This window comes from Lagopus muta, chromosome 2 (genome assembly GCF_023343835.1).
Source record: "Lagopus muta isolate bLagMut1 chromosome 2, bLagMut1 primary, whole genome shotgun sequence".
Classification (NCBI taxonomy): domain Eukaryota; kingdom Metazoa; phylum Chordata; class Aves; order Galliformes; family Phasianidae; genus Lagopus; species Lagopus muta.
This window is the reverse complement of record NC_064434.1, coordinates 4878772-4906299: the sequence shown is the minus strand read 5'-3', so window position 1 is coordinate 4906299 and position 27528 is coordinate 4878772. Positions and strand designations below refer to the sequence as shown.

Sequence of the window (27528 nt, the reverse complement as noted above, 5' to 3'; positions counted from 1 at the left end):
TGCAGCACTGCGTGCATGCCTGGGGCCACCAGTGCAAGAAGGACGCAGGGCTCTTGGAGTGGGTCCAGAGGAGGGCACTGAGATGAGCAGAGGGCTGGAGCACCTCTCCTGTGAGGAAAGGGTGAGGGAACTGGGCTTATTTAGCTTGGGGAAGAGAAGGCTCCAAGGAGACCTTATTGTGGCCTTCTGGTACTTCAAGGGAGCATAGAAACAGGAGGGGGAACGGCTGTTTATGAGGGTGGATGGTGATAGGACAAGGGGAACAGTTTTAAAGTGAGACAGGGGAGGTTTAGGTTGGATCTTAGGAGGAAGTTTTTCATTCAGAGGGTGGTGAGGCACTGGCACAGGTTGCCCGAGGAGGCTGTGGATGCCCCATCCCTGCAGGCATTCAAGGCCAGGCTGGATGTGGCTCTGGGCAGCCTGGGCTGCTGGTTGGTGACCTGCACACAGCAGGGGGTTGGAACTGGATGAGCACTGTGGTCCTTTTTAACCCAGGCTCTTCTGTGATTCTACGGATGACTTCATATTAATTCCCCTCTGGATTTTGGTGTATATACCTCTGTGTGGATTGAATTTACATTTGAGCAACATAGGTGCATTTAGGGAAGGCCATCTAAAAGCTCAAAATCAAATTCCAAATAATGCGTTAAGAATCCTTTTTTCTTTTCCTGTTCTTAAAACTGCAGGTTAAATTAAAAGAGCAACTTAGTGCTGGCATTACCTTTTGTTGGTATAACCAGCACACAGTCAATCATCACATGGGCCTTTCTGAATTTTTATTTGTTAGAAATCAGCCAAGCAATTTGTGTTGCAGCAGCCCTTTGCTGAAGGCAGCAGGTCAGAAGGGGGATGGTGAGGTTCCCACCTGTGATGACCAAACTGTGCCTCCTGAAGCATGTTTGGGAGGCCTGTGCCTCATCATAGAACCATAGAATCACTCAAGTTGGAAAAGTCCTTAAAGATCATTGAGTTTAACCACAACCTAGCCATCCTACCCTAAATCTAACAGCCCTCCACTAAATCATGTCCCTGAGCACCACATCCAAACAGATTTTAAACACATCCAGGGATGGTGACTCAACCACCTCCCTGGGCAGCCCACTGCAGTGCTTCACAACCCTTTATGTAAAGAAGTGTTTCCTGATATCCAACCTAAACTTACCCTGGCACAACTTGAGGCCATTCCCCTCGTCCTGTCACCTGTCACCAGTGCGAAGAGACCAGCCCCGCTCTGCTGTAAGCACCTTTCAGGTATTGGAAGAGAGCAGTAATGCCTCCCCTCAGCCTCCTTTTCCCCAGACTGAACAGCCCCACTTCCTTCAGTCTCTCCTCACAGGCCATATTCTCCAAGCCCTTCACCAGCCTTGTTGCCCCTCTTTGGTCCTGCTCCAGCACCTCAGTGTCCTTTCTGTCCTGAGTGCCCAAAACTGAACACAGCACTCGAGGTGAGGCCTCACCAATGCTGAGTACAGGGCAGGATCACTTCCCCAGTCCTGCTCACCACTCCATTCCTGCTCCAAGCCAGGATGCCATTGGCCTTCTTGGCCACTGGGCACACTGCTGGCTCCTACTCAGCCGACTGCCCATCTGCACACCAAGGTCCCTTTCCATCAGGCAGCTTTCCAGCCATTCCTCCCCAAGCCTGTAGGGTTGCCTGGAGTCGTTGTGACCAAAATGCAGGACCCGGCACTTGGCCCTACTGAAACTCATGCAGTTAATCTTGGCCCATTGATCCAGTCTATAATCATGTGTACCACAGCTGGCAATAGAGGAGAGTAGAATTGTAGCAGAAATTGTTATGACTTTTTTTAATCAGTAACCACCTGAGCTTTAATTCATGCCTGAATTACACACGTGTGTGGAGCTCTGAGAATACTGGGTTTGGTTTTTTTCCAGCATCTCTTGTTTTATTGGTGGCACTGAATGGAATGAGGTGAACAGACACCGTATAGTTTAGGTTTAAAATACATTGCGTGTGTGTTTACATAAAAATATTTAAATATAAATAAAGGAAACCTCTGGAAATTGGCATGGTGAGTTATAGACTCTTCCCTGATCTTTATGGGTTGTAGCATGGAGAGAGAGAAACAGAAAGACGCGTCTAGAAACAATGAAAGTCAGGGCTGGAATAATTCTTCAGCTGTTTCTGTTCATCGTGTTATAGCTGTGCAACAGCATGGAAGCAGCTTTGAAGGCAAGTCAACTCTGCTCTGAGCTGATGCCTTTTGTGCTCTTGTGTGAGCTGGTGGGTGCCTGACCTGTTTGGAACGGGGTAAGTGGATACCTTGAGACTGGGTGTGTGAAGAGGTAGGGAGCTGGGTTCAGCTCCAACAAAGTGCTTGTGGAAATGGTTGTAGGAAATAAGCAGTACTGTGGCAGGTAGCTTTTTGGGGAGCAGAGGAGGGAATGTGAAGAGTCAGTGAAGGTTTAATCTGCTAGATAGATTTTCACCACTTCCATGCTACTTTCCCTGGCGTCAGGCTGGACCCTGGATTTGGACTGAGCATAACTGTTGCTTGGTTCACAAACTACAGCCGATTAAACGTTTTCTGCTTATTTCTGCAAAATGAAAAACTCCATGATCAATCAAGTACAACAATAAATTGATGGCAACCCTGCCTGCCTTCTGTATGATTTCTGTCTCGTTCTCCCCACCCCTTTGCTTACTGTGTCTCTCAGTTAATAAGGTTCCTCCAGAAGCTGCATGTATTCTGTTGCATGATATTTGAAGAAAGAAAGTTTTCAGAGAAGTGAGCAAGTGAGAATGGAGTATGTAATGGTAGCCATAACTGTAGCCTTTGCTGCCACTGACAGCTATAATTATATATGGGACGCATACATTCTAGCAGATGCTTCCCACTTAAACCACACTGGTTTCAGCACAGACCAAATTTAGGATCTAAGCACGGTGACCATAGCACTCTCAAAATCTCTAATTCCACCTTCTGCCATTTGCTGTCTTTCTCAAATGCTCAGTGAGACTTTTTTTTTTCTTCCCTCTAGTTGTTCTATGGAACAGCTTTGATTTTTCTCACTTTGTGGTTATTTTAAGCTTCAGAAAACAATACGAATGTACTCTTCTTTCCTTCCCCCCCTCTTTCCTCTGCGCTTTTATGGAAGCGGAATCTGTGTAGATAAAGCACAGTTGATCTGTTAGGGATTACTGTTTCTCAGTTATTCTTTTGCTCTTGCATATCATGCTTTTATGTGGAAGAATATTTAAAGGTGCCGTGTAGAACAGTGAGATGAAAGATGCTTTGTGCGTTGAAGAATTCTGGTGTCGCAGGAGTCCACTTGTTCTCCCGTAACTTTTTTTTTTTCAAGCTGAAGTTTATTTAAAGTGAATTTCAGTGCTTATAAAAGCTGCTGGGTTTTGACAGCCTTGAAGACTGAAAGGCCGTCCCCACAGGTGGCGGCAGCAGCACTGTGCCCTGGTATTCAGGGCACAAGTGTAGGGATCAGAAGAGCCACGTTCTGTTCTCTTCTTTGTCACAGGTGACCTTGAGCCAGGTAGCATGTTGCTGCGGCTCACTTCTCTTGCAGGATATTACCCCAGCTCGTAAGGACGTTGTAAAGATTCGCTTCTCTCTTAGGAAAGATAATACAAGGATAAAAACTTCTTGCCTTGTCATCAAGGCACTGAGCTCAGTTCCAGTCTCCCAGAGATGAGAGTAAATGGTTTTCATGAGATGGTATTACCAACACCCTGCTGAATGTCTCCGAATAACTGATAGTGCTTTTGTCTGAAACTACGCAGGAACTGGGTTTCATGCAGGCCTAAGAGGACTGTAGGACACTCTAGGTGCATCCTACATGAAATCACAGCCATGTTCCTGGAGAGTCAAGCTGGGTCCTTCTGGAGGTTCACTTAATGTGGGGTTGTGTGTCAAGCAGTGGTCAGTATTAGACAATTAATGCACCTATCCAGCTTGCAGAGTTATTCATGTGATTAAGTACAAGAGTTTTCTTTTTGACCTTTTCAGGCTATCAGTTTGATTCCCAGAAGCTTCAGATTTAATTACCCGTATCATCACAACACGCATAGCTGCAGATTTTATTAATGACTATAAAGTTATCGAATCCTCTTTGAAGTGGAGGCGATTCCCAGCCAGCAGGTCCTTTCACACATCAGCTCCAGGAGCAGTGAATCCTACAGGTTGGTGCTGCACCTCTCATGTCTTTTCTTTTTGGATGGCAGGCCTGGCTCATCCATCACAGTGCGCCCAATTTTCCTGCTCATTTACCAGCCTGCAGAAATACTCCTCTGTAGCTCTGTCACCAGATTCAGGTCTTCTTGCCTCTAAAATAGTAGCTGAGCAGGAGTTTGGCCGTTCACTGAGCCTGTTTTTATGACCTTTACACCTCTGTGTTTCAGACTCCTCCGGCTCGCTGGCTTACTTTGGTTCCTGTCCCTAAAATGTTCTTTAATGCATTTCAGTTCCTTTTCCCTGGATGATGCTTTACGACTTTGTAAATCAGTCGGAATGATACAAAATCAAATGCTTTCCTGAGATACTGATAACTTATGTCCACTGTTTCACTCTTGTCTAACCTAACGATTTGGTCGTATAATAAAAAGGATTTCAGCAGATTTGTCAGGCATGACCTTCCTTTTATGAATCTGTACTGGGTGTCCTCTACTAAATTATGCATTTCTAAATGTTCTGCAATTTTGGCTTTTATCAACACTTCCAATAGATCCCCCTGCTGAAGCTGGATTTCCTGCTCAAAGAGAATTCAGCAGAACTATCACAGCCCAGCAAACTTCATTCACTTTTCAGAGTTCTGGTGTTAGATTCTTGATACTGGGACTAGCATTCTGTTTTGTATAGCTTTGTGAACACTGTGCTTTCTGGATATAACCAGCTCCCCAATTACAGCTCGCATGTGAAAGGAATTGCCAACTCCCAGCCCGGTCACAGGTAAAGAGGCTTTAGAGCAGTGGCTCAGTCTTGATTTGATTCCAAGCTTGCTGAATAATTTCATTCAAGACTGTGGAGCTCAGTTCACCTCTCTGTGCATCTGTTTGGTTTTCTGGCCTGTTTCCTAAAGAGTATTTCACATTGCAGACTTGCATTGTACTTTTGTCTGAAAATGTACGTGGGGGGAGAGGAGTCGGTGAGACAGAAGGGAGACTCCAAATCCTTCAAGTGTTCTTGCTTAAAGCCCTGATGCTGTGTTTATACCTACTTTGAACGTATAGCTTGCCACTTGGGCTGTGGTTCCAAATATGGATTTCTCTTGGAGGTATGTTCTGACCCACCTACTTTGCACTGCAGATATATTTAGAAAAGTTTTGCTGTAATAATCCTGCAGAGCTGTCCCAAAGCTTCCTCTGTCATCTGTGCTCCTGCCTACCTCCTTCCCAGTTACCTTGCGTGCGTCACCAGCCACCTGCCAGAGTTCTGCATCTGTGGTCAAGGCTTTCTTTCACTGACATGCTTCAGTTTCAGGACTAGGTTGAGAACAGAGGCTAAACTGCATGATGCTCTCTGGTGAATGCAGCTTGCCTGAACCTGGGTTAATTCCTCTGTGTCTGCAGCAAAGCTCCTGAGTTTCGGGGAAAGATTGCATCAGTGCAATTGGAGGCATTCATACTCAGAGCATCAAGGTAAGGGGATTTTTTTAAAGCAAAATGCACAAATATCTCCATACTCCTTTCTCCCAAGCCTGGCTAGTGCCAGGCAAAGGTACTTTTTAGCTGGGTTAGGTAGAGAGCAGCACAGGAAGTTCGTTTGTTGCATTGTGGTGATGCAGCAAGCTTTGGGGTATGTCTCAAGGTCCCCAGGATGGGTCTTTGTTGACCTGAGCCCAGTCTTGAGCGCAAGAAGCACCAGGGCACTAGTTGGGTAAGGGTCTGCCCACATCTGCTGCTTATTGCAGGAGGGAGTTGCCAAGCTGAAGAGACGTTTAAGTTACAACAAAATTACTGGAGGTGCTGCATTTAATGGACTGGCTTCCCTTTAGAAGGCCAGATTATGTCTCCCTCCTCTGTTCTTTCTGTAAGATGTCAGTCAGGATGGATTCGAAGTGCACAAAATAAATAAAGCAAGTAAACCTGCACCAAGTGAATCATCTGCACTAAATTTAAACCACTTATTATGGGGAGGAAAAAAAAAAGACAACAAAAACCCATGGATTACAGGTTTAGCAAGCATGAGCACATATTTCAGCATGTATTGCTGTATTTATTGTTGCCAAACTACTGATTTCTTGGAACTCTGCTGTTAGCACTGTTAAGCAGCGTTCCAGACAGTCACTTTTATAAATCCCTGTTAATGTGTTAAGCAGAAGAAGGTCTTTGCAAAAATAATATTTAACCAGCAAATGATCCCAATTTTGGTGATGCTCTCGCAGCTAGGGATGGATAAGGGAAGGAAATGTGTTTTTTGCCAGGGTGTCCTGCTGGAGCTGATGTTTGTTTGGATGTTACTGCTACTTCTGATAGGTGCTTAGGTGTTTATTTACATGTTGGACAGAAGCATGAGGTTTCTGTGCAGGGTGAACTTCTAGCAGTAAGGCCTGGATCTTGAGCTCCCTTCATATGTTGTTCAGGCAATAAGTAAACTGAAAAACACCTTTCTTTTCATGGTCAGAGAGACTGTTCCTTTTGCAGCATGCTAGTCCAAACAGCTGTGCCTTTCAGATTCTGAAAGCATGTTGCTGAACTTCCCTTTTTAATTTTCATAGCACCAATGGAACCAGAGCACTTAGAGCTGTCAGTCTCCTGATCCAAGTCATCTCCCCATCCTTTAAACCAGTCAGCAAGGAGAAGTAAGATGGAGTATCAAGAGAATAAATCTGCCAGAGTGCAGCATTACAGCCCTCTTTCGCTGGCACCTGCTGGGCCATGTACCTCTGTGGAGGTGGAAGAGCCACATGGGCTTTCTCTCAAAGCATGTGGAAAAGCAAAGTCATGGATGCTGCCCTACAGATGGGCCTGATGAAGGTCTGGGTGAGCAGAGAGGAAGAAGAGGGAAAAACAACTTTACTCAAGCTTGTTTAGGAATGGGAAAGTTTTGCATGCTGATTTTATTACAAGGCACTGAGAGCTCACAAAGCCTTTAGAACATATTTGAGTATTTTTTAAAGTTGCTAACGTATTTCTTGCTGTTTGGAGTTAGGAGGTGATTTTTTTTTTAATCTGAAACCTATCTTAAAGACAGTTCATACTTTGAAGTCTTATGTGTTTGTCACACACATCATAATACTCTTCTGTGCCATACAGCAATGTAAAACAGGGATTATGAGACATTGGTTTTTTGTTTGTTTTTTTTTAATCCTTCATGCCAATTCTTGGTGCAAGTGATCAGTAAAGTATCTGATCAGCAGATCAACTTCTGGCTGCTTTTGTTAGGTCAGCAGCTGGGTTGTTCAGCTGAATGTACAAGCATCTTGCTTTGAGCATTTTATGTATTCATGTAGGATCTTGTAGTAGCAGTTTTCTGTGCCTGCCAACGGTTTGTTGTACCCCAATCCTGCAATTAATCTCCCTCTGTCAGGTGACCTGATGGCAAGTAATGGAATAATGCTAAAAAGGAAGATCTGTGGGCCGTATAGCAATAGATTCTCTTTTGTTCCTAGTGTGCGCTGTCGAGCAAAGCGTGTCCGGTCTGCATCGTGGAAGTTGCAGTCAAACAGACTGAGCTGTTCCTTTGTGCCAAAACCCACGTTGGGTGCCTGCTGGTTGAGAGAGATGGCAGACTTGGGCACCTCAGGTTGTCCAGTGCTTCCACAGTATACTGTGGATAGTTCATTTGAGCAGGCCTGTGTGCTGGGGTGCTTTATTGTGGCATTGTTATGGACGTAACCACAGAGGTCTGGGCTGCAGGTGAGTGTGGCTGAAGAGCCTTGGTAAGCAGAAGTGCTCACATGGGACAATCAGTGTCCTGCAGCAGAGGATGCTTGCACTGTTCAGACATGCTTGGCAGTACAGGAGCTCATTTCAGTCGACGTATCCATCGTTACCACGTCACTGTGTTCGCAACAGAAATCTGTTAAGGTAATTAGTGTTAATTGAGATCTTTTTTGAGTGAGCCCCTTATTTATTGTATGCTTGGCCCAGGCTTGGACTCAAATTTGGCAATGCCCCATCCATAGTGTTGTCCAGATTAGCATATATAACTGTATGTATCCAAAGTGTTCAAGTTATAATCTGTACTGTTGGCGTGCAGATGCTTTAAATCTTGATACTTTAGGACATGACTTGCTCACTGGAGATTTATAGGAACTAGCTGGGGTTGGACTGCTCCTGCAGCTCCCTGCTCTTGCTTGCTGCCTTCTATCATGTTGTTACTGATTCTATGACAACTTCTGCTCTGTTGCAGACTGAAAGACTTTGGATCAAACTGTTCAGCTGAGAGTTGCCTCTCCTGAAGTTCTCTCTTCTGACTGGCTATCTCGCTCATCCTCATCCGCTTTAATGCTCAGTTGAATTGCTCCAGGTGGATCAGTGATCTATTTGGCCATTGAGACAGAAGTCTTTGTAGCAGCTGTTGGACATGACAGTTAGACATGAGACTGTGTGTCTGGTGTCATTCTCCTGCTATACAGATTGACTCCTAATTGTGACAGCAAGGCCAATTCATTTCTGATCTCTGGTTCCACACAAGTTTCGAGACATGCTTGGAGGGGGTAAAATACTGAAATTCAGTAGATACAACGATGTAGGTGCCTGGGACATGAAGTTCTGAAACTCATTTATAAGCAATAATGAAAATAAAACCTGGGATTCTCTGCTGGAACATGTCTGGAGATGTATCTTGACAGAATTTCTGTTTCTGGCTGCCGCTGAGGACAAAGCAGCACTAAACTAGGCCTTTCTGCTGCAACGGCATTGCTTCTAATGCATCCTTGGGAATTCTGGAATAGCTTGGGGTCCTTTCCAGTGGAATACAGATCAACTTCTGTGTGTTTCTGGCAGCCTTGAGGGAGTTCAGAAAACTGTGGTTTTGTTACTCCAGTCTTTTGGGGGAGAGGATCGTTTACTAATTTGCTTTGAAATGGAGCCTGGCCTCCAACTTGTCATCTAGGCAATTCCACTCCATTTGGTTGAGGGTTCTTCTCTTGTGTGGGATTGGGAAAGGAAAAGGAGAGACGAATAATGGCCTTTTGTTTTGTGGAGATCAACTGCAGGGCATTTTGTGGAAGCAGTGGTTTACTTTCTTTTTTTAAGGGTACCAACTGTTGCTTTCTTTATCGTAAGATCGAGGCATGTGTTTTCTAAAGGGGAAAAGGCTTGTTTTGGTGGTTTCCCTTCAGTTAGCCATCTGAGGAAGAAGAGGATCACATCAAGTAAACTTGGCAAGATGCTGCTCTTTTCCCTCACCGTAATCCCCAAATAGTATTTTCTCTTACGTAGTGTAAAGGATTTGTTAAACCACCTCAGCCGCAATCAGACTGAAACCAGAGTTTGTTGAAGGTCACTTCTGAACAGATTCTTCAGTAATTTTTGTTTGTGAAACGTATGCTCTCTTGTTCCCTTCAAATTCTTTGATTTATGGGCACAGGTTGCCCAGAGAGGTGGTCCGTGAAGAGAGAATTCAGAATCCATCTGGGCACGGTCCTGGGCACCCAGTAGGTAGGGCTGCTCAAGCAGAGCAGGGTTGGAGGTGACCTCCTGGAGTCCCTTCCAACCTCAACCATTCTGTGGTTAGAGTGGCACAGGCTGTTCCTTAAGATAATGTCTCTGCCATAGCAATTTGTGCCACGTTACTGTGTCAAAAGCCAGTGTCCTCTGTGTAAACTTGCAGCTTGAGGTAACCCAGAAGGAAGCTGCAGCAGATGCAGTGGCTGCTGTGTTTAGCAATAGTGCTTGGCCGCAGCTAATTGTGCACTTTCTTCAAGTCCCGAATAAGACTTTGCTCAGGATACAAACGACTGTGCTGACTTAAAGTGATGATATTTAAGTAAATTAGAGCCTGGAGGCCTGAAAGACAACTCTTCTCTTCATGTTGCAGTGCAGTGACCGTGTGAAACAGAATGCTGCACATTGCCAAGCCACAGTGCATGCTCAGGAGGTGACAGGTCGCAGAGAAGGTTCCTAACCTTGCTTTCCAGGGCACAAACGTAACACATCTTTGAGTCAGATGGCAGAGTATATTTTTTTCCTAATAAGCCTATTTTTGGAAAATGGGCTACAGAGTCCTAGATTAGTTTTAGTATTTTGGATGCTAGTCCTACTTTTGTGCATGCACCCAGATGAATTTTCAGTTTTGATACAAATACAGTACGTGAAGTTTTAAAAGCATTGGATAAACAACAGCCTGTCTGAACGTCTCCCAAAAATAAAGGGCTCAATGCTAGCAAAAAAGGCTTAACAGGAGCTATTATCTGGAGTCTGAAGCAATACGTGTTCAAAGTAGAAATCAAGTGAATGCTTTTAATGGAGAGAGTGATCAACCTCTAGAATGAACCGCTGGGAGTGTTGGCTCCTTGGTCTGTGAGGCAAGATGTCTCCTGGCCACAGTGAAGCTGCTAACAGGTTTGTTGTACTTTACACGGGCTTCAGGATAGAGAAGAATGGAATATACATAACTGGAATGTAATGGCCCACTCTTACAGACGTGTGTGTGTGCACACATGCATGGTAGGCCTGACAGTTCCTACTGACCTCCAGCTATCTGTCACCTCTGAGTAAAGCACTTCAGTTTTGAGCAATTTCCTGTTACGGAGAGGAGAGGGTTGGTTTGCAGCCATGCACAGGGTTGGGAATCTGCCTTTATTCTGAGTTCAGGAACCAGGCTGAATTTGCCCTTTTTCTTTCACCGTGCAGCAAACCAGGTATATGAGCGAGCTGAAATTGGTTCTCCAGCATTTCAATAGCAGGTAGCACACTAGCATGGGGCCCGTGTCCTCAGGCAGACATCTCTGATACTATCTGGTGTGCTTGGGAGCCAAGAATTTAGCCCCTCTGTTCATGTTTTATTTGTGACAAAATGGTGATGTTCCCCTTTCTCAAGGACAGAAAGCTTTTAATTTATTTGTAAAGCTCTTTTTAAGAACTTACCAAGGAAGGTATTAGTGAAATACAAAGTGGTGGTGTTATTTTCTACTATGTGACTCACTCAGAAATTAAAAAGGAAAATCAATTTCTTTTCCAAATAAGTTGCATGAGCCTCATCTTTACCCAGTGACTTCCTCCTTGCTTCTGCAGAGTGCTGTGGATGAGGGTGAACTGTACTTCAAAATATCTAATTGCATCCAGTGAGGAACGAAGAAAACTGAAGTGGATCCCAAGAATATATTAAAAATCTAAACTAAAATGAGAATGATTTCATGTCAAGTGAGACAAATGCAGAGTTGATACTCCACTGCTTCACACATCCACTTGTCCTTGGCACTGAGAAAATGAGATTTTTAATATCTGAAAAACAGAATGCCACTAAGGCTCATCCATTGTAAATTTAAGCTTCCTTTATAGCAACTTAAGCCGGGGACAAGATTGTTCATTACATCTGATTCTACAACTGTGGCCATGATTTCCATATTAATATTGAATTTTTTATTATCTGTTCCAGAAAGGAATGGAACTAGTAGTGTTTTCCCTGTGTTAGCAGATAAATTATTTAATGAATAATGCGAAAAGGGCAAAGGTTGGTGAGTTCTTACTTGCATATCAACTACAGATTGTGGTGACACCTGTACTGCTGCTGTGATCAAACCTGGGTTGTTGCTTTGCTTTGTGCTGAAGGAGGTAAAGAGGGAGAGTGATCATTTTAAGAATGGCAGTTGCATTTACCCTGCTCCAGGGTGAAATTTTTCCTAAAATTATAGGTGAGGATTGCTTGTTGTTTGTCTGATGAACCCTGAATCAGAAAACCATGTAAGCAATCTTTATGTGGGTGCAGGGGAGGGAGGGTGCTTCTGTGCCACTGAACTTCAGACCAGAGACTATTTGTAACCCTTCTCAGGAGCTGTCGTTCTGTTCTGGCATCAGATGTAGGAAACACTGGTTTCCTTTCCTTTCTGTTGAACTTCATTTGCTTTCACAACTCCAGCTGCCGAGGCAGACCTTAGGATTCCCTGACCATAGGATCATAGAATGGTTTGGGTTGGAAGGGACCCTTAAGATCACCCAGTTCCAACCCCTGCTATAGACAGGGATACCTCCCATAGCACAGGTTGCTCACAGCCCCATCCAGCCTGGCCTGGAATGCCTCCAGACTGAGGGCATCCACAGCCTCGCTGGGCAACCTTTTAGACTGACCTGCCTTACAGTTTGGCTTTGCTGTGACAATTTGTGATTGCAGCCACACTGTAGCACTGCTGCCCCAAACAAAGCAAAAATTGAGAATTTCTCTTATTTACTTGCAAGCTCTCTCTTGTTTATTTCTGCTCTATCGTACCTTTTATCTGCACTCAGAGATCTGGAGTATCTTGGAAAAGTTCCTTCTCCCTCCTCTATTCACATCCCAAATCTGGGCTGCATAAAAGCTCTTCATTTATTTTATAAAATCTGAAGCCTGCACCATTTTTTTTTCCTCTTCCATTAGTATCACTAAAATCATTGTCCTGCCTTTGTCATCTCACACCTGAATTACTGCAGCCTTTTCTTTGGCTCTGTCGTGTTCCAGTTTTAATTCTGTGTTTCATGGTGATGGAAAGTGATCTCTTTTTCCTTTGTGAGCTTTTTTTCCTTTGGTTCTTCCACACTTCTCACCCTCAAAGCGAGTCTTTCTCTGAGGAATTCAGTTCTCTACCGTTAGCCTCTCCGACCTTCAGAAAGTTTGCATCTATTTAAATTTAATTTCTTCCTCTTTGGAAAACAAAACAGTTCTCTCTATTAAACTCAAAATTTGGCAATAAGTCAACTGCATGATCTCATATTTTTCTGTGACTGCTTCACAGAAAACGCTTTAAAAACTGCTAAGAGATTTAATGGAGAAGTGTCTAGTGGTGTAGAACTGTCTTGAAAGGTTTGGGGACGGCTGACTTCAGGGAGCTGCCAGTTTGTCTTTTCCATCCTTCATCTCTCCAGTAACATGGTTTCTTTCCTAGGCCACACACACAGCATGAGCTGTGGTCTGCTGGAATTGTCCGTTGTGTCTGATATTGCTCTTGGTGTCCTCCTCTTATGGATGAGAAATAAGGCAACTCAAAACCTGGATGTGGGCCAAAGGAATTGCAGTTGCCACCAAAAAAAAAAGGGTGAAGACTCTTAATAACTGGAGACTCCTCCTCATTGGCCACCCAGTGAATATCTTCAGAGAGGTTTGCTGTTTTCCAGGGGCACATGTCAGAGATGTTAAGAAGTCTCTACCGCATCTGATAAAGCAAGGTGACTGCCATCTGCTTGTTGGCATTCAAGAAGGGCTATGGGAGGCTGCAGTGGGGAAACAAAGTAGTATTAAAAGGGACTTTGCACACCTTGGAAAAATGCTGAAGGGATCGGGAGCGCATGTATGTTGTCCTCCTAACTGGTGGCTGGGTTCTGGAAAGGAGGAGGAGGATAGATCAGGTACATTACTGGTTGATGGAGTCAGGATCGAGGTTTTAGGTACTGTGATCACAGGACATTGAGAGACCAGGTGTGTGGCCATCGGATGGAATGAGACTGAGCAGATGGGACAGAAGTGTTCTGGGAAGCAAGCAGGCTGGATTGATTACTGGAGCTTTAAACTAGATTCAGCAGGGGAAGGGGATGGAGCTTCTTGTGACAGAGAAGGGCCTGGTAATGCTGCCTTTTTAGTAATCTGTGGAGAAAAGCCTCTCAGCTGTCTAATTGGATCTTGTGAGGACTTCTCAGAGAGGAAAACATTGCCAATAACCCGGCTTAAACCTTCTTGCATTCTCTAGAGATACCTGCACTCTGTGCTTCCGTAAAGCGCTTTATAGCAACGCATGCAGCATGGGAAATAAACAGGAAGAACTAGAGATCTGCATGCAGTCACGGGGCTGTGATCTCATTGCAATCACACAGACACGGTGGGACAGCTCACACGACTGGAATGCTGTCATGGATGGCCGTGTCCTCTTTAGGAAAGACAGGCTGGAGAGACGAGGTGGTGAAGTTGCTCTTTATGTGAGAGAGCAACTGGAATGTATTAAGTTTCGCTTGGGGGTGAATCTTGAACAAGAGGAGACCTTGTAGGTAAGACTTAAGGGGAGGGCTAATATAGGACACACTGTTGTGGGTGAGTACTACAAGCCACCTGACCAGGAGAACAAAGTGGATGAGGCTGTCTACAAACAGCTGGAAGCAGCCTTGCTGTCCTCTGCACTGGTTCTTATTGGGGACTTCAATCATCGTGATATTTGTTGGATAAGCAACACAGCCAGGCACACAAGATCCAGGCGGTTCCTGCAGCACATTGATGATATCATTCTGATGCAGATAGTGGAGAAACCAATGAGGAGGGTTGTGCTACTTGATCTTGTTTTTACTAACAAGGAAGGGCTGGTCAGGAATGTGATGACTGGGGGAAGCTTAGGATGCAGTGATAACAAGACGGTGAAGTCCAAGATCTTGTGTGCAAAGCAGTAAGTAGAATTGCTGCCCTGAACTTCAGGACAGCCAATTTTCTGAGGAACTCATGCTTGACCAACCTGGTAGCCTTCTATGATATTACCAGCTGGGTAAATGGGGAGAAAAGCAGCGGATGTTGTGTACCTTGACTTCAGTAAGGCATTTGGCATCATCCCTCACAATATCTTTGTTATGAAACTTAGAAAATGTGAGATAGATGAGTGGACGGTGAGGTGAACTGAGAACTGTCTGACTGGCAGAGCTCAGAAGGTGATCATCAGCAGTCTGGTTGGAGGCTGTAACTCTTGGTGTTCCCCAGGGGTCATTGCTGGGTCTGATTTTGTTCAACACCTTCATCAACAACCTGGATGAAGGGATAGAGTCTACCCTTAGCAAGTTTGCTGATGATGCAAAGCTGGAAGGATTGGCTGGACGCACCTGAAGGCTGTGCTGCCATTCAACAAGGCCTGGACAGACTGGAGAGCTGGGCAGGGAGGAGCCTGATGAGGTTTAACAAGAGCAAATGTAGAGTCTTGCACCAGTGGAGGATTAACCACATGCACCAGTACAGGCTGGGGGATGACCTGCTGGGGAGGAGCTCTGCAGAGAAGGACCTGGGTGTTCTGGTTGCCAACAGATTGACTATGAGCCAGCAGTGTGTCCTTGTGGCCAGAAAGGCCAATGGGATCCTGGGGTGCACTAAAAAGAGCATGGTCAGTAGGCTGAGGGAGGTGATCCTCCCTCTCTACTCCATCCTGGTGAGGCCACATCTGGACTACTGCGTCCAGTTCTGGGCTCCCCAGTTGAAAAAAGACAGGGATCTCCTAGAAGAAGTCCAGCAGAGGGTCACAAAGATGATGAAGGGCCTGGAGCATCTCCGTATGAGGAAAGGTTGAGTAACCTGGGACTGTTCAACCTGAGGAAAAGAAGACTGAGAGGGGGATCTGATCAGTGTTTGTAAATATCTAAAGGGAGGTGGGAGGCAAATGGATGCAGCCAGGCTCTTCTCATTGGTGCACAATGATACGATAAGGAGCAATGGCCTAAAACTTGAATACAGGGAGTTCCATTCTAACATGCAGAAGAACTGCTTGACTATAAGGGTGATGGAGCACTGGCACAGGCTGCCCAGAGAGGTGGTGGAGTCTGGTTCTGTGGAGATAGTCAAGACCCATCTGGATGCCAAACTGTGTGACCTATTGTAGGGAAGTTCTTTAGCAAAGGAGTTGGACTTGATGATTTTTAAGGTCCCTTCCACTCCCTGAGATTCTGTGAATTGTTGAAATGGCAGCAGCCATCTCTCAGCAGCTCCCTTCCCCCCAGACACTCAGTCTTTCCTTTCCCATGGGTGAGCCGTAAACCCCCAGTGAAAGCTGGTGTCCAGAAGCTGCCAGCTGCTACTTCTGGAGAAGTCTGTGTGGCCTAGTCCTGAGAGTTCCAAAGCTTTTCACAAGCAAAGAAAAGAGCCCTGTAAATAACTTAACAAGCCTGGTACAGTCTGTATGTGCACAGTGAACTCTGTCTGCAATAGGTGCAGATCTTCCCCAAAGCCATTAGCAAATCCTGTGGTGCTGTAGGGGAAGAGCCATGCTGTAGCATCTGGACCATGCTTAACAATGAGAGCAGCCTACGTGTGTTCATCCACAAATCTTGGGTGCTGATATTACGGACAATTGAAGAGCCGAATGAATTATTCAATGCATTTTACTGCTCAAGTCACTTGTTTTCTATTCCAGCTCATGCTCACCCATAGTCTGAAGTGAAATATTCTCTCTAGTTCTTCCCACATCCACCTGGATGTAACATGCTCCCTCCCTCTTTCCTAATGGTTAATAGTTTGACTTTTGAAGCACTTTGTGAGTTTATGAGGAAAGACGTCAGCAGTGCAAGCTGAAGAAACTTCTATTAGGTCATTCCTTTTCAGAACATAGTACCTGTCTTCTAAGCTCTTGGCGGACGTTAGCCAAATAATCCTTTTAATAGCTCTTGTGAGTTAAAAGGGTAGGTAACTGTCATAAGGCTAAATGATTGCTCAGATTAATTTACTTGTGGCAAAAAGAAATCAATTGTAATTTAAATTTTTGTCTGTGAAACGATTACGCTACCAGACATCAACTTTCTCCTTAGGAATCTACCTGGAACCTGCATTGAAGTGTGTCTGTGTTAGTACAGATTATGTGGATCTGAATTAGTCACAGATTATGAAGAGTAATGTGAATCAGCATGTGCAGTTTTTAATCTGTTTGGTACACACAGAACATTCAGCTGGTCGGCCTTGTTTAGATCTTTAAAGCATTGATTTATAGCAGAAGTCTTCCATGGGGTGCTTGGATGCAAAGGATTATTTCTTAGACTTTAAGACCATGGGTCCTTTGCAAACCATGTCATCGCTCACTTAAGGCATAGAGAAGAAAGAGGGGGAGGCTTTAGCAGTCCACACAATGAAACATGAAAATTGAAAGTGGATATAAAAAACTGCAGTAGTTTGAGGGAGCATTTTTCTTAACCATGATGACATATGGTGATTGATACCCTTCCCTTTTAAGAGAGGATGGATAGGTTGCTCAAAAAGAATCCTGGAGGGGCTTGTGTATTTTTCTTAATGATGTGGTTTGGGGCTACTGCCTGGTAAAACTACCAGAACGTTGCCCTTTATAAGCTGGTTGTGTAATTGTAAGCCAGATAACAAGAAATCAGAATGAATTTACCTTTCATTGAAATGTCTGAAGTTTTTGTATCTTTTAATTGTGTCTTGCAGAATGGTGAATAACACTGAAGACCCCCAAGAGGCTTTATAACGTTCCATCCCCATGTAAAGTATGCTCAGAACTTTTCCAGTAGTGTAAGTACAAGCAAAAACCCCAAACAATGGCACAACAGCTACAGAAAAATGATATCTTGAGCGCTGTATTTTTTCTGTTCTACCTGAAAAATGCAGAGAAATGATTACAATGATAGTCAACAGTTTGCTAACCTGGGGAGTTCCACTGGTTTGGCATTTGCTATACCAGGAAACAGGAATTTATTTAAACCAGGAAACAGGAATTTATAGTTCTTCTCTTGGCCTGGCTGATAGCATCTCTGAAAGAGAGAAAATCATGAAGTGCTTTGAAACAGCCTCGATCAGAGGAAATGTGCTGTTAAAAGCTGGAGTACTCCATACATCCCCATGGCATAGCAGAAGGATACCAGAGCTGTAAGTGTTTGGCACCACTACAGACCTGGTGAAAGGAGATGAGTACACCAGAAGAGTAGCATTGTATATCAAAGGCAGAAGACTAGCATAGCTAACATTGGTAGTGAATGTGCAGGTTCAAGCTACAGCTGCTGCTAAATCTTATGTTTGAATTTGAGTCTTTTAGTTTGTTCTTTTAAATGACTTCTGTTACGAATCTTGAATGTAATTGATATCCATTCTGTTTTCCTCAATAAATAAGCAAATTACTTCAAAGCTTGTCAGGCTGAAGGAGTGATTGTCCTGTATTGTGCTGTCCTGCATCCCTCTCACAGTTGCAGTCCTGCATTAGTGTTCCTTGTACCTCTTGTAGGCATGACCAAAAGTCCAGTGGCAAACAGATTCTGGAGGTGCTTTGACCTCTAGGCTTCTAACTGTACCTTCTGTCTGAGTTACAAAGAGAAATCTTGTCTATAGCAGGTTGGAAGTGGGATGCTGTGAAAACAGTCAGATTAATCCAAGATAGATTATTTCTGGGATGAAGATTATTCAGGTAGTGCATGGACACTCATAATGCAAGTGGCAATGCAAGCACAGACTTCTGTGTAGAGGGTGGCAGTAAAGAGTAGCACTGACAAGAGAAGCACTTACATGTTGGAAATTCAACTACCAATATTCTTCAAATAGGCTTCTTGATACGACCATTAAGTAGTTATTTTCCTTTGCTGGTGTCTCAGTCTTCCATTCAAAACTAGTGGTTCTTACCCTTTTGACACTCTGAGACGCTTCCTGTTCTTTGTTTTAGCTGCAGATATGTTGGATTTCAGTATTAAATAGTCACTACTTGAAATCTTAAATATCTACTTCACAGCAGGGAAGAAATCTGGAGGTAAGGCCGCACTGCCCTGCACATCTTTATTATGCCGGTAATGCAGAGTTTGCAGGCTGATCTTACAGTTCTTCTGTGCTTTGTGTGAGCACAAGGACAGTCTGTCAGCCTCAACTTTGAATCAGACTTACAACATAAATTTCCAAGCAGTGAATTATATAGTCTTAATTTCCTGTGCTTCAGCCAGATTTCAGACGTGTTCTGCCTCTGTGCAGTTTTAGTTGGATATCATATTCTGCTGCTTCTTGGGATCACTGTGGCATGTTGATGTGTGATATTAATCAGCTGCCACCCTTCATCACAAAAACAGTCACTTTTTCCATTGATTCCAGTGTATGTACAGTTAACACAGTCATTGAGAATGCAATAAAAAGTATAGATGAATGATTTTCGCCTGGGTGAAAGCTGGGATGAAACTATTTAGACAGGGTTAGAGAGCTTTAAATCAGGAAAAACAGTCCAAGATGACCCAGTTGGGTGCAGAGTTTCTGGACTGAACCATATATAACTTTTTGAATAGGTAAATGGACATTAGAAAGGGGGAAAAAAAAACAGTTTAAAAAAAAAAAGATAAAGCAGTTTGACAGCCCACAACCTGTAATTTATTGTGAAATCATGGACTCGTCTTGTGTGTATGTTTGTGATAACTATTTACAAAATAAACAGCATGCCTGGCCGTACTTCACTGGGCAGGTGAGGAAGGCTATAAAGCCATATCTGAGGTATTCCATTTTCAGGGCAGGGTTTTTAAACAAGCTTGAAAGTAAGATTGGTTTGCATTAATAAATCGCTTAAAGCTGCCATGGTTAAAGAGTAGTGTGGTTATCCCAACCATGGGGCAGCCTGAAGAGCAGAGGAGGTGATTACCATTTATCTGCTTAATTTTTATCTGCAGTTGGATGAGATTGAGTACTTGAGAGGAATTTTTTGCCTTATGTGAGCACGAGGCTTGATTTTGGTGTCACTAGAATTAGTTATTTATCTGAAATGAAGCCCTTCTGTAGCCAATGTGAATATGTCTCCACTGGTTTCTTTATAAATAGAATGGAAGCAATTTCGTGTACTTCACAGGATCACAACAGTACTGATTAATTAATGTGTGAGATATGACCATTGGTATTTATGTTGCATTTGAAACTCGATGGAACTGGGCAGTTTCAACATTGCCTCTAAAAGTTTACCCGAATTGTCAGGTCTGTGCATATGGATCTAACTGCCAGCTATGACAGAGCTGGCTTGGAGTAAGTAAAAGCCTGCTGAGTGGAAAAGAAATCACTGTGAGTAACGCAGATGGAAATAAAAGACTGAGGTCTTGTTATCATTCATGAAAAACAATAGGAAGAAAGGAACGAGTATGTGAATGGTATCAAAATCAGCACATTGAAAAATAGCCATTGCATTGTGGTGGCTTGGAAAGTCACCATATGGCTAAGCTGCCTTAACTGTCCAGCTTCCCTGGAATGTGATTCAGAACACTTGAATTAAACCCTGGTGAAAGAAGCTTCAGCTAATTTTCTGTCTTTGCCTTCTGACAAGAAGGTGTAGTGTAAATGGCTGGTGGCTATAGAAACGTTCAGCTGACATTCTAACCTTCTAAACGTTGTCTGAGCTCTTAGTTTTACTCTAAAACAAACCAGATGAGTTAATCCATGATTTCACGGGTAGTTAACCCAACCTGAAGGGGACTAAAAGCAATGTTGTTCCCTGTGCGCCTCTTACGCCTCTGTTCTTAGCTAAATTGGCTTGGCCCATCCGTTGGGTTGGTGACAGCAATCATCACAGCCTTCTCTAAGCTAACATAGCTTGCTAACCCAGGCAAAACAAAGTATCTAAGGATGGGTTGGTTTATTTATTTTCCTGATGTGTTGAACTGAATTCATTTGTGGGGATTTCCAAGAATCTCTACAGAAGGGCAGAAAAGCAGGACCCAGCCCCTACCTCAGTAATGACAGAACCATAAAACACCCTGAGTCGGAAGGGATCCTCCACTCTTGTTGGATGCTCTTAGGTCAGCTCACACTCAAGCATCTGCACATCAGGACTTGCGTCTCGAGGTGTTCTCCTCCTGCTCTGAGTAGCAAAGAAAGAGTTTGCATTTACCCTGAGGATGCAAACTGGGTCTTCTCTGTGTCACATGAGAGGAAATCTCCCTAGATGGAGTCTTGAGAGGTTTGTTACTTTAAGAGCATGAGTAAGATGTGTGTTTCTTTTTGAAATGCTTCTAAATAAAATAAAACTCTAACATGGAAGCGGCTGTAGCCAAAAGCCCACTTTTTTGCTATTATGATTTATATTCTTCAAGGAGCTGCTGTTATCTATTTCGGAGTTGTTCTCCAAATATAACATCTGTCTTCCCCAAGACTGTGTGCCAACAGAACTACAGTAGAACTGCTCCCATGGACTGTTTTCTAACGGGGTAAAAATAAAAAATAAAATTGCTCTGTTGAACACAAAAATGGGGACAGGTAAAATTTAGTTACTTGGTGATTTTTGGCTTTAGTTTTCTGAACTAACAAACTGCTCTTTTATGAAAGTTGTTACTGTTGGTGAGAGATCCTGAGGAAGAATGTAGGTTTCCATGGTGCGTACTAAAGAACACCGTTCTCCTTACATGTGGAAAAGAGGTGGTAGAAATCCTGGTGATGACATCCCAGTAAAGCATGTTGTACAGTGCTGTGTCTGGTGCCATACACGAGCCTTGTGGAACGTGAGAAGATGTTCAAATTTTGGCCAAGCAGTTGGTCTGCCTTCTTGCAGAATGCCTCTGGTTTTGAACGAGCCATTCTGCCTTGTTTGAAGGTTAGTTCCTTTCTGTGAGCTATTAGTTTCAAAAGTTAGCTATAATATTACTTTTCTGCCATACAGGATAGTTCTGTAGAAAGATGCGTTTCCAACATTTAGATATTCCAGTGAGCTGATGTAGAACTGTTGACTTGAGATTCTGTCTTGATTTTGATATACAGGGGATCCTATAAACAGGAGGGGAGTCAGTTCTTTGAATGCGTAGATAACAGAACAAGGGGAAATGGTTTTAGGTTGAAGGAGGGAAGATTTAAGTTGGATGTCAGGGGGAAGTTCTTTCCTATGAGAGTGGTGAGGTGCTGGAACAGCTGCCCAGAGAGGCTGTGATGCCCCGTCCATCCCTGGAGGTGTTCAAGGCCAGGTTGGATGGGGCCCTGGGCAGCCTGGGCTGCTATGAAATGGGGAGGTTGGTGGCCCTGTGTGTGGTGGGGGGTTGGAGCTTCATGATCCTTAAGGTCCCTTCCAACCCTGGCCTATGATTCTGTGACTGGTTGAATTCTGAAGGTTTCTAGAGGAAGCAGAAGACAACGTTGTTTCTACCCCTGTAATTTTGGCATCTGGAAAAATATGATTTGCCAGTTTGTATCTAGGTTAGGCCCATGTCTCCTTTCTTTTTTTCTTGTCACAAGAGCTGTTTCTTCATGTGGGCTGAAGAAAAGATGTCAGTGTGTTGCAGGAACTGGTGGAAGGCATTCAGACGCAGGAATTCTGCCCTGATTCTGTTACAGAGTTTATGTATATGCAATTTTGTCTTCGGCTCCCAGATTTAAGAGCTCCTGCTTTGCTCTTTTGTCACAGCTTTGGGTCTCAGTTCAGCACTCAACTATCACTCTGGTTTTTCTGTGTCAGTTCTTCTCATTCCTTGTTCTGCCCGTGAATCCAGGCCTCAGAGTTCAAATTCCTGCCTTACTGCTGTAGAATTGCAACAAAAAGTTGGGAGCCCTGATTGTAGAAGTAGGGAACATTAGGGTTAGACAGATAAGGTGTCGGTGTGAATCAGTCTGTGCCTGGAGTAGAATTCAGAAGTATCTGGCTCCCGGCCCTGTGCTTAGTCAGAGGTCAGTCTCTTTTGTAAGACTTGGATTATGGCAATAATTGGCATTTTTATTATATTTTCCCCTTGTAAGATTGATCTTGAGTTCTCTCTCTCTTTTCCAAAGATGTAAAGCGGATACTATAAAGGGCAGTAAGTTACTCACCCAAGTGGAATCAGTGGCAAAACTGCTGGGCTTTGCTTGCTGCTGGTGTGGCAGCACCCAGTAAAAAAATACTGTATCAGCAGCGAAGAATACAGAAGGCTTGAGTGGAAAAACAGCTTAAGATAAAAAAGTGAGTCTGGGTTGGGGTTCTTTAACTAGCCGAAAATCTTGAAGCTTCCTAAAGAAATGCTATGTTGATATTCTGCTCTCAGCTTGCCTTCTGTAATTTGTGTAGCGGTGAGTATTTGATTACGTTGGATTTATTTTCAGAAGTTTCAGGCTGCTCTTATTAACTGTCACCATTTTGATCGAAAGCATATGGCAGTGTTCTGCATTCATAAGGCAGTGCTTTGCATTCATAAACAGAACTGGTGACGTTTAACCTCGATAGATCAGCTTGTAGTCTGATTTCACTCCTTGCTTGCAAAGTGAGGTTTTCGTTTGCCTCGGCTGAGAGCAGTCATTATACAAGCATTACATTTTGTTTGTGAATCAGGATGAATGGGAGTAGAGACCTCTTTGAAAATCAGAACCAAGAGATGAAGCTGCAGGAGATAATTATGCTAACGTATGGGTGAGGATGGCTCTGTGTTCATTGACATGATGAGCACTTGAGGCCTGATTTTTAAATTTTTTTCATATATATATTTTTCCCCTCTCCTGAAAACTGGTACAATTCCACCAAAAATACTGGAGTTGCAACTGATGAGCATAAGTGTTGGCTCAGATGAGTCACATCCTTAATCCTCTTTTGCGCTCCAGAATTCATAGCATCAACTACTGTTTTGAAGGCAGCTTTGCTTAATATGGTACAAAGCTTTGGGCGTTTCTGAAGCGCTTAAATTGACTGTGAATAAAGGAGATGCACTTGTTAAGCAAGAAGAGAAAAGGCCAGTGCTTGAATTTCAGACAGTGAGATAGAGCTTTGCCCCAGCTGTGTTCCAGCAGGGTTGTAAGGCTGTACTTGGTGGTCAATGGGACAGTTGCAGCCTCTGAGCTTGCAGGCATAGTGTGCAGTGTTTACTTTGTGTGATGCACATCAACTGTTTGTTTGTGGGATGACCAAAGCTCAGAATGAAACTGCCTCTCGAGCTTGTAAGGAGCAGCTGCATCCTGGGTGGGTAGTGGTGAAACATGGAAAGGAGGCAGTGAATGGAACTGCACTTGGGTGCTTAGATCTTGTAGACATGTATGGAGAGAAAAACAAACGTACATTAATGGAAAGCGAGGTTAAACAAGTAACAGCTGGAAGTGGGATTTCATTGTAGTCATTGGTTCTGAGAGGAAGTGTTTGGAGTGGTAGTTAGAGAATCCCAGAATGGCCAGGGTTGGAAGGGACCTCAAGGATCATGAATCTCCAACCCCCTGCCACAGGCAGGGCCATGCAGGGTAGCTGATGTGTTGCTATCAGTCCAGTTGAGACGCTGTATTGCCTTTGGGAATAGCAGTGCTGTACTTAATACCCATTTTTGTTTGCTGTCCAGACCTCATGCAGAAGGGAAATGTAGCAGCCCAGTCACACCGGCCAAGGATCCTTGCTGCATCCTCATGGGGGCTGGGCACCTTTGGCCAGCACTGCTGCTCCTGTGTTTGCAGCAGCTGTGGGCACAGCACTTCTCACCACTACTGTGTGTGCAGGGAAAAACTCTTAGCTTGACAAATTCATGCTGTGAGAAACTGTAATAATTAAAGTGTGTTTGGTTAACTAGTTGGAGGTCCGTTTTTGGTTGAATACCGATGGGCAATTTACTTCAGCTGGAAACCATGACTTATACAACTTCACGATATGAAGACCACACAGTGCCATCCAAACCCTATGCCTGAGAGCAGTATCTCAGTGCTCCCTGAGCTCCAGCAGCTCAGGGCTGTGCCTGTTGCCCTTTGGACAGGCTCTTTCCCTAACTCTCCCCCTCACCCTTCCCTGACACTGCTCAGGACCCAGCCCTGCCAGCAGCTTGTGCCATATATCAGAGGAGGGTGGAAGTTGATGTCTCTCCCCATCCCGTTCTCCACAGTTGATGCAACTTTATCAGAATCATTGTTAAACCAATTACCAGACCTGGGATCCTGTTCTGAACATTTTGGCTCTAACCCATATCCATATTATGCAAATTATATCAAATATAGGTCTCACATTAAAAAGCACAACTGGTTTTGTAAGTGTCTTGAGCTTTCCAGGGCCTATTAGATAAAGCAGTGAATTGTACTGGAGATTTTGAAAGGGATCTCTGCAGAAAAGGATCTATTCAGTGTCGTTTGAACACTTCCTATTCGTATACAAAGTAGAGGGAGGAAAACATGATTTCTTCTGATCCTTAAGGAGTCCAGAGCTATTTTCTCAACTGCTAAAGGTGTTAAGGCCAGTGTTCTGGCCTTATTCCCAAATGGGTAATTGAATTACTTTGAACTTCTGCAAGTTCAGTTGGACGTAGAGTTCTCCACTTTCTGCTCTTGGATGTTCTTATGGGATTATTCTATTAGATTCAGTGCCTGCAAAGCTCGTGTTGGGAAAATGATTCCTGAATTTGTGTGGGCTTGGGTTGTGGTTGTGGGTGAGGAAAGCCAACGTGCCTGGCTACGTATCCCCTGCTCAAGATCAGTGCTTTCAGAATGGGGAGAAAGCCCCACATTTACGGGGAGAACTTCACACAAAATAAGCTTGAATATTCTTGGTATGAGAGGGAAAAAGGTATTGAGAATAATGTCCTTAAACAAGCAGGCTTCACTTCTCAAAGGTGTGTTAGAAGTGGAAAAGGTGATGCTGCATCTGACTGGTTGGGACCTGCTGGGTATTCTAGTTTCTATTACTATTCTAGTAGATTTGGGAGTAGGAAAAGGGCTTTTTTTTTTTTTTTTTTGCATTTCATTTATAGGTCTCCCTTCATCTGACATTTAGGCACCTCAGGTTCCTTTTGGATGAGCCATAAAAGATAAGCATGAAGTTTTAATGCCTTACAGATACCAAGAGGCAGTAAGTGGAATTGGGCCATCTTACATGGGCATGGCTGCCAACTCAATGTGAGAAATGTAAATAAGATATTTTGAGCTATCTTTTTTTTCCTCTGTCAGAATCTAAATAAGCTCAATCCATTTTAAGGCCCGGGTTCAGCTGTTAGAAAATGGGTGAATTTTAGTTTAGAGTTTAATTAGTTCTTTATAAAAAGCCTTACTTTTGAATTTCAGGGGGATGAACACATGGCGGTTCTTCCTTGGTTGAAACCTTTTTGTCAGCTCTCTCCATAGGGAAGTTTGACACCTTGTCACGACTGGTGAGAGTTTTGGTAAGCCAAGCTATGGTGGTGCTGAGGATATTTTGCTAAATTGGCAGGAAAGTTTGTTGAAGTTGGATCGCAGCAAAGCAGTCCATCACAGTATTATTCTCAGGAACAATTTTTTTGCTGCCTTGATTTTTCTTCTGAACACCTCCAGTCATTCTTCCTGTCCCTATCTTACTTTGCTTCTTGTTATTTTTGCAGTTGATTGTATTTCCCAAGGAAAAAAGAGGGGAAAACAAGCTGAATTATAGCTAGCTAGGATATGAGGCTCTTAAAGCAGTAGGTAGAGGTAGGTAGAGGTGGGTAGATAGAGGGGAGAGTAGAGGATATCCATTAATTAATGAGGTGAATGAAATTTTGATGGTTCTAAAATGGTTGATCTACTGAACTGCACTGTAAATTGATCTTCAAACAGGACTAAGTTTATTAAAAATATTTTGAAAATGGAAAATAACAGAAGCTTTGTTAGAATAACATTTCTAAATAATCTTAGTGTAGTTATTCATTAAAAGAGGGTAGATAGCTCGTAACGTTGGAACATGTTCAGTAATACGAAGTTTTGCAATGTTTGTTTTGTGTTTTTAATGGAAAATTCCCAGTTCCTGAAGTTGTTCTCAATACACAAAGCTGACTCAGAAGCATTATTTTTTAAACCTTATGATTATGTAGAAAAGCACATGGAAATGTGAATGAGAGTTGAAGACCAGTACCTGTGTCAGACACGGTATGTGCTGTGTTTGCAGCTATAAGCACGGGAGTTTCTCTCTGTATGTGACACTGGTGAGATCAATGAGATGCTGTGGATGACTTTGGTTTGTTGTTTTCTTTCCTAAGTGTTGAAAAGTTATGTAGTGTAGAAGTTGTGTAGGTTGGAGGGCTAGAAGAATGCCTTGCGTGGACATCTTTAGCAGTGACTGTTAGCTACAGAATAATGGATTTAATCTGGCAGCTCATTTGCTGTTCTTCAGTTCCTTTCTGCAGCTGTTTCAGGAGCAGTCCAGAGATTAACAGTATCTGTGGGCCACAGATGTTGGATGTCACTGAATATATGGTGCAGAATGGCCTTGTTCAGCAGCCCGTGCATCCCTGTGTGCATCACCATGCATGAACAGTGAATCCTCTCTGCACCAGTGTTGGACAAACTGGAAGCCACATCACTTTCCACATACAGCCTTGTACCACTGAAAGCAAAGTATTTATCTTGCATATAACCCATCTCTAGAAGCTGAGCCCTAACATTTTAGATAAATTAGTGTTCACACTCAAATTTTAAAGGCAATGACTGTCCACAGGCTTCTGCAGGGAATGTTAGGTTCTTGATATTACTTGGCTTTTTTGAAGCCATCTTGTGCTTTTGTCAGGTCAGTTTTTGGTTCTTGGGGCTAGAAGAGCAAAAGTTTTGTGCTTCTGGGTCCGTGACAAACTGAAGATGAACCTAGATAAACTGAAGTATGTTTTAGTATTAAATCTTGAAGAGTCAGTGGAGGAGGAATTTTGAGTGGAGGTGGGGTCTTGGGTGCATTACATCCTCCAGTTCAGTAAAGGACATGGTGTTGATAGGTAAATGATTCAGGGAACGCGATGTTAGAAGTACAGGTAAGAAATGACAAAGGTGGGTTTATCTTTAATGAGGGGTGAGCTGGCACATCTAGGGAAAGCAATCTCAAGGCCAGATGTTTGATAAGAGATTTTCCTATTTGAAAAACATGCTACTTAGAGCT

At 43.5% G+C, this 27528-nt stretch overlaps 1 protein-coding gene across 25 annotated transcripts in view; it reads left to right on the top strand.

Moving 5' to 3' along the window:
• HMBOX1 (homeobox containing 1) overlaps positions 1-27528 on the top strand; it is a 728731-nt gene that overhangs the window by 30962 nt on the left and 670241 nt on the right. For 21 of the 25 annotated variants that reach the window (XR_007375417.1, XM_048937428.1, XM_048937427.1 and 18 more), the window contains one exon: positions 17226-17309. The exons of 1 other annotated variant lie outside the window; for it this stretch is intronic. Coding sequence is in view for 22 of the 24 variants with exons in the window: in XM_048937428.1 (XP_048793385.1) it covers positions 17287-17309 (23 nt within the window). In the remaining 2 variants the exon portion in view is untranslated. Of the gene's footprint in view, positions 1-1962; positions 4157-13081; positions 13280-17225; positions 17310-25704; positions 25814-27528 lie in introns of those variants that run through there. 3 more of the 25 variants (XM_048937418.1, XM_048937419.1, XM_048937425.1) reach the window with 3 other exon arrangements.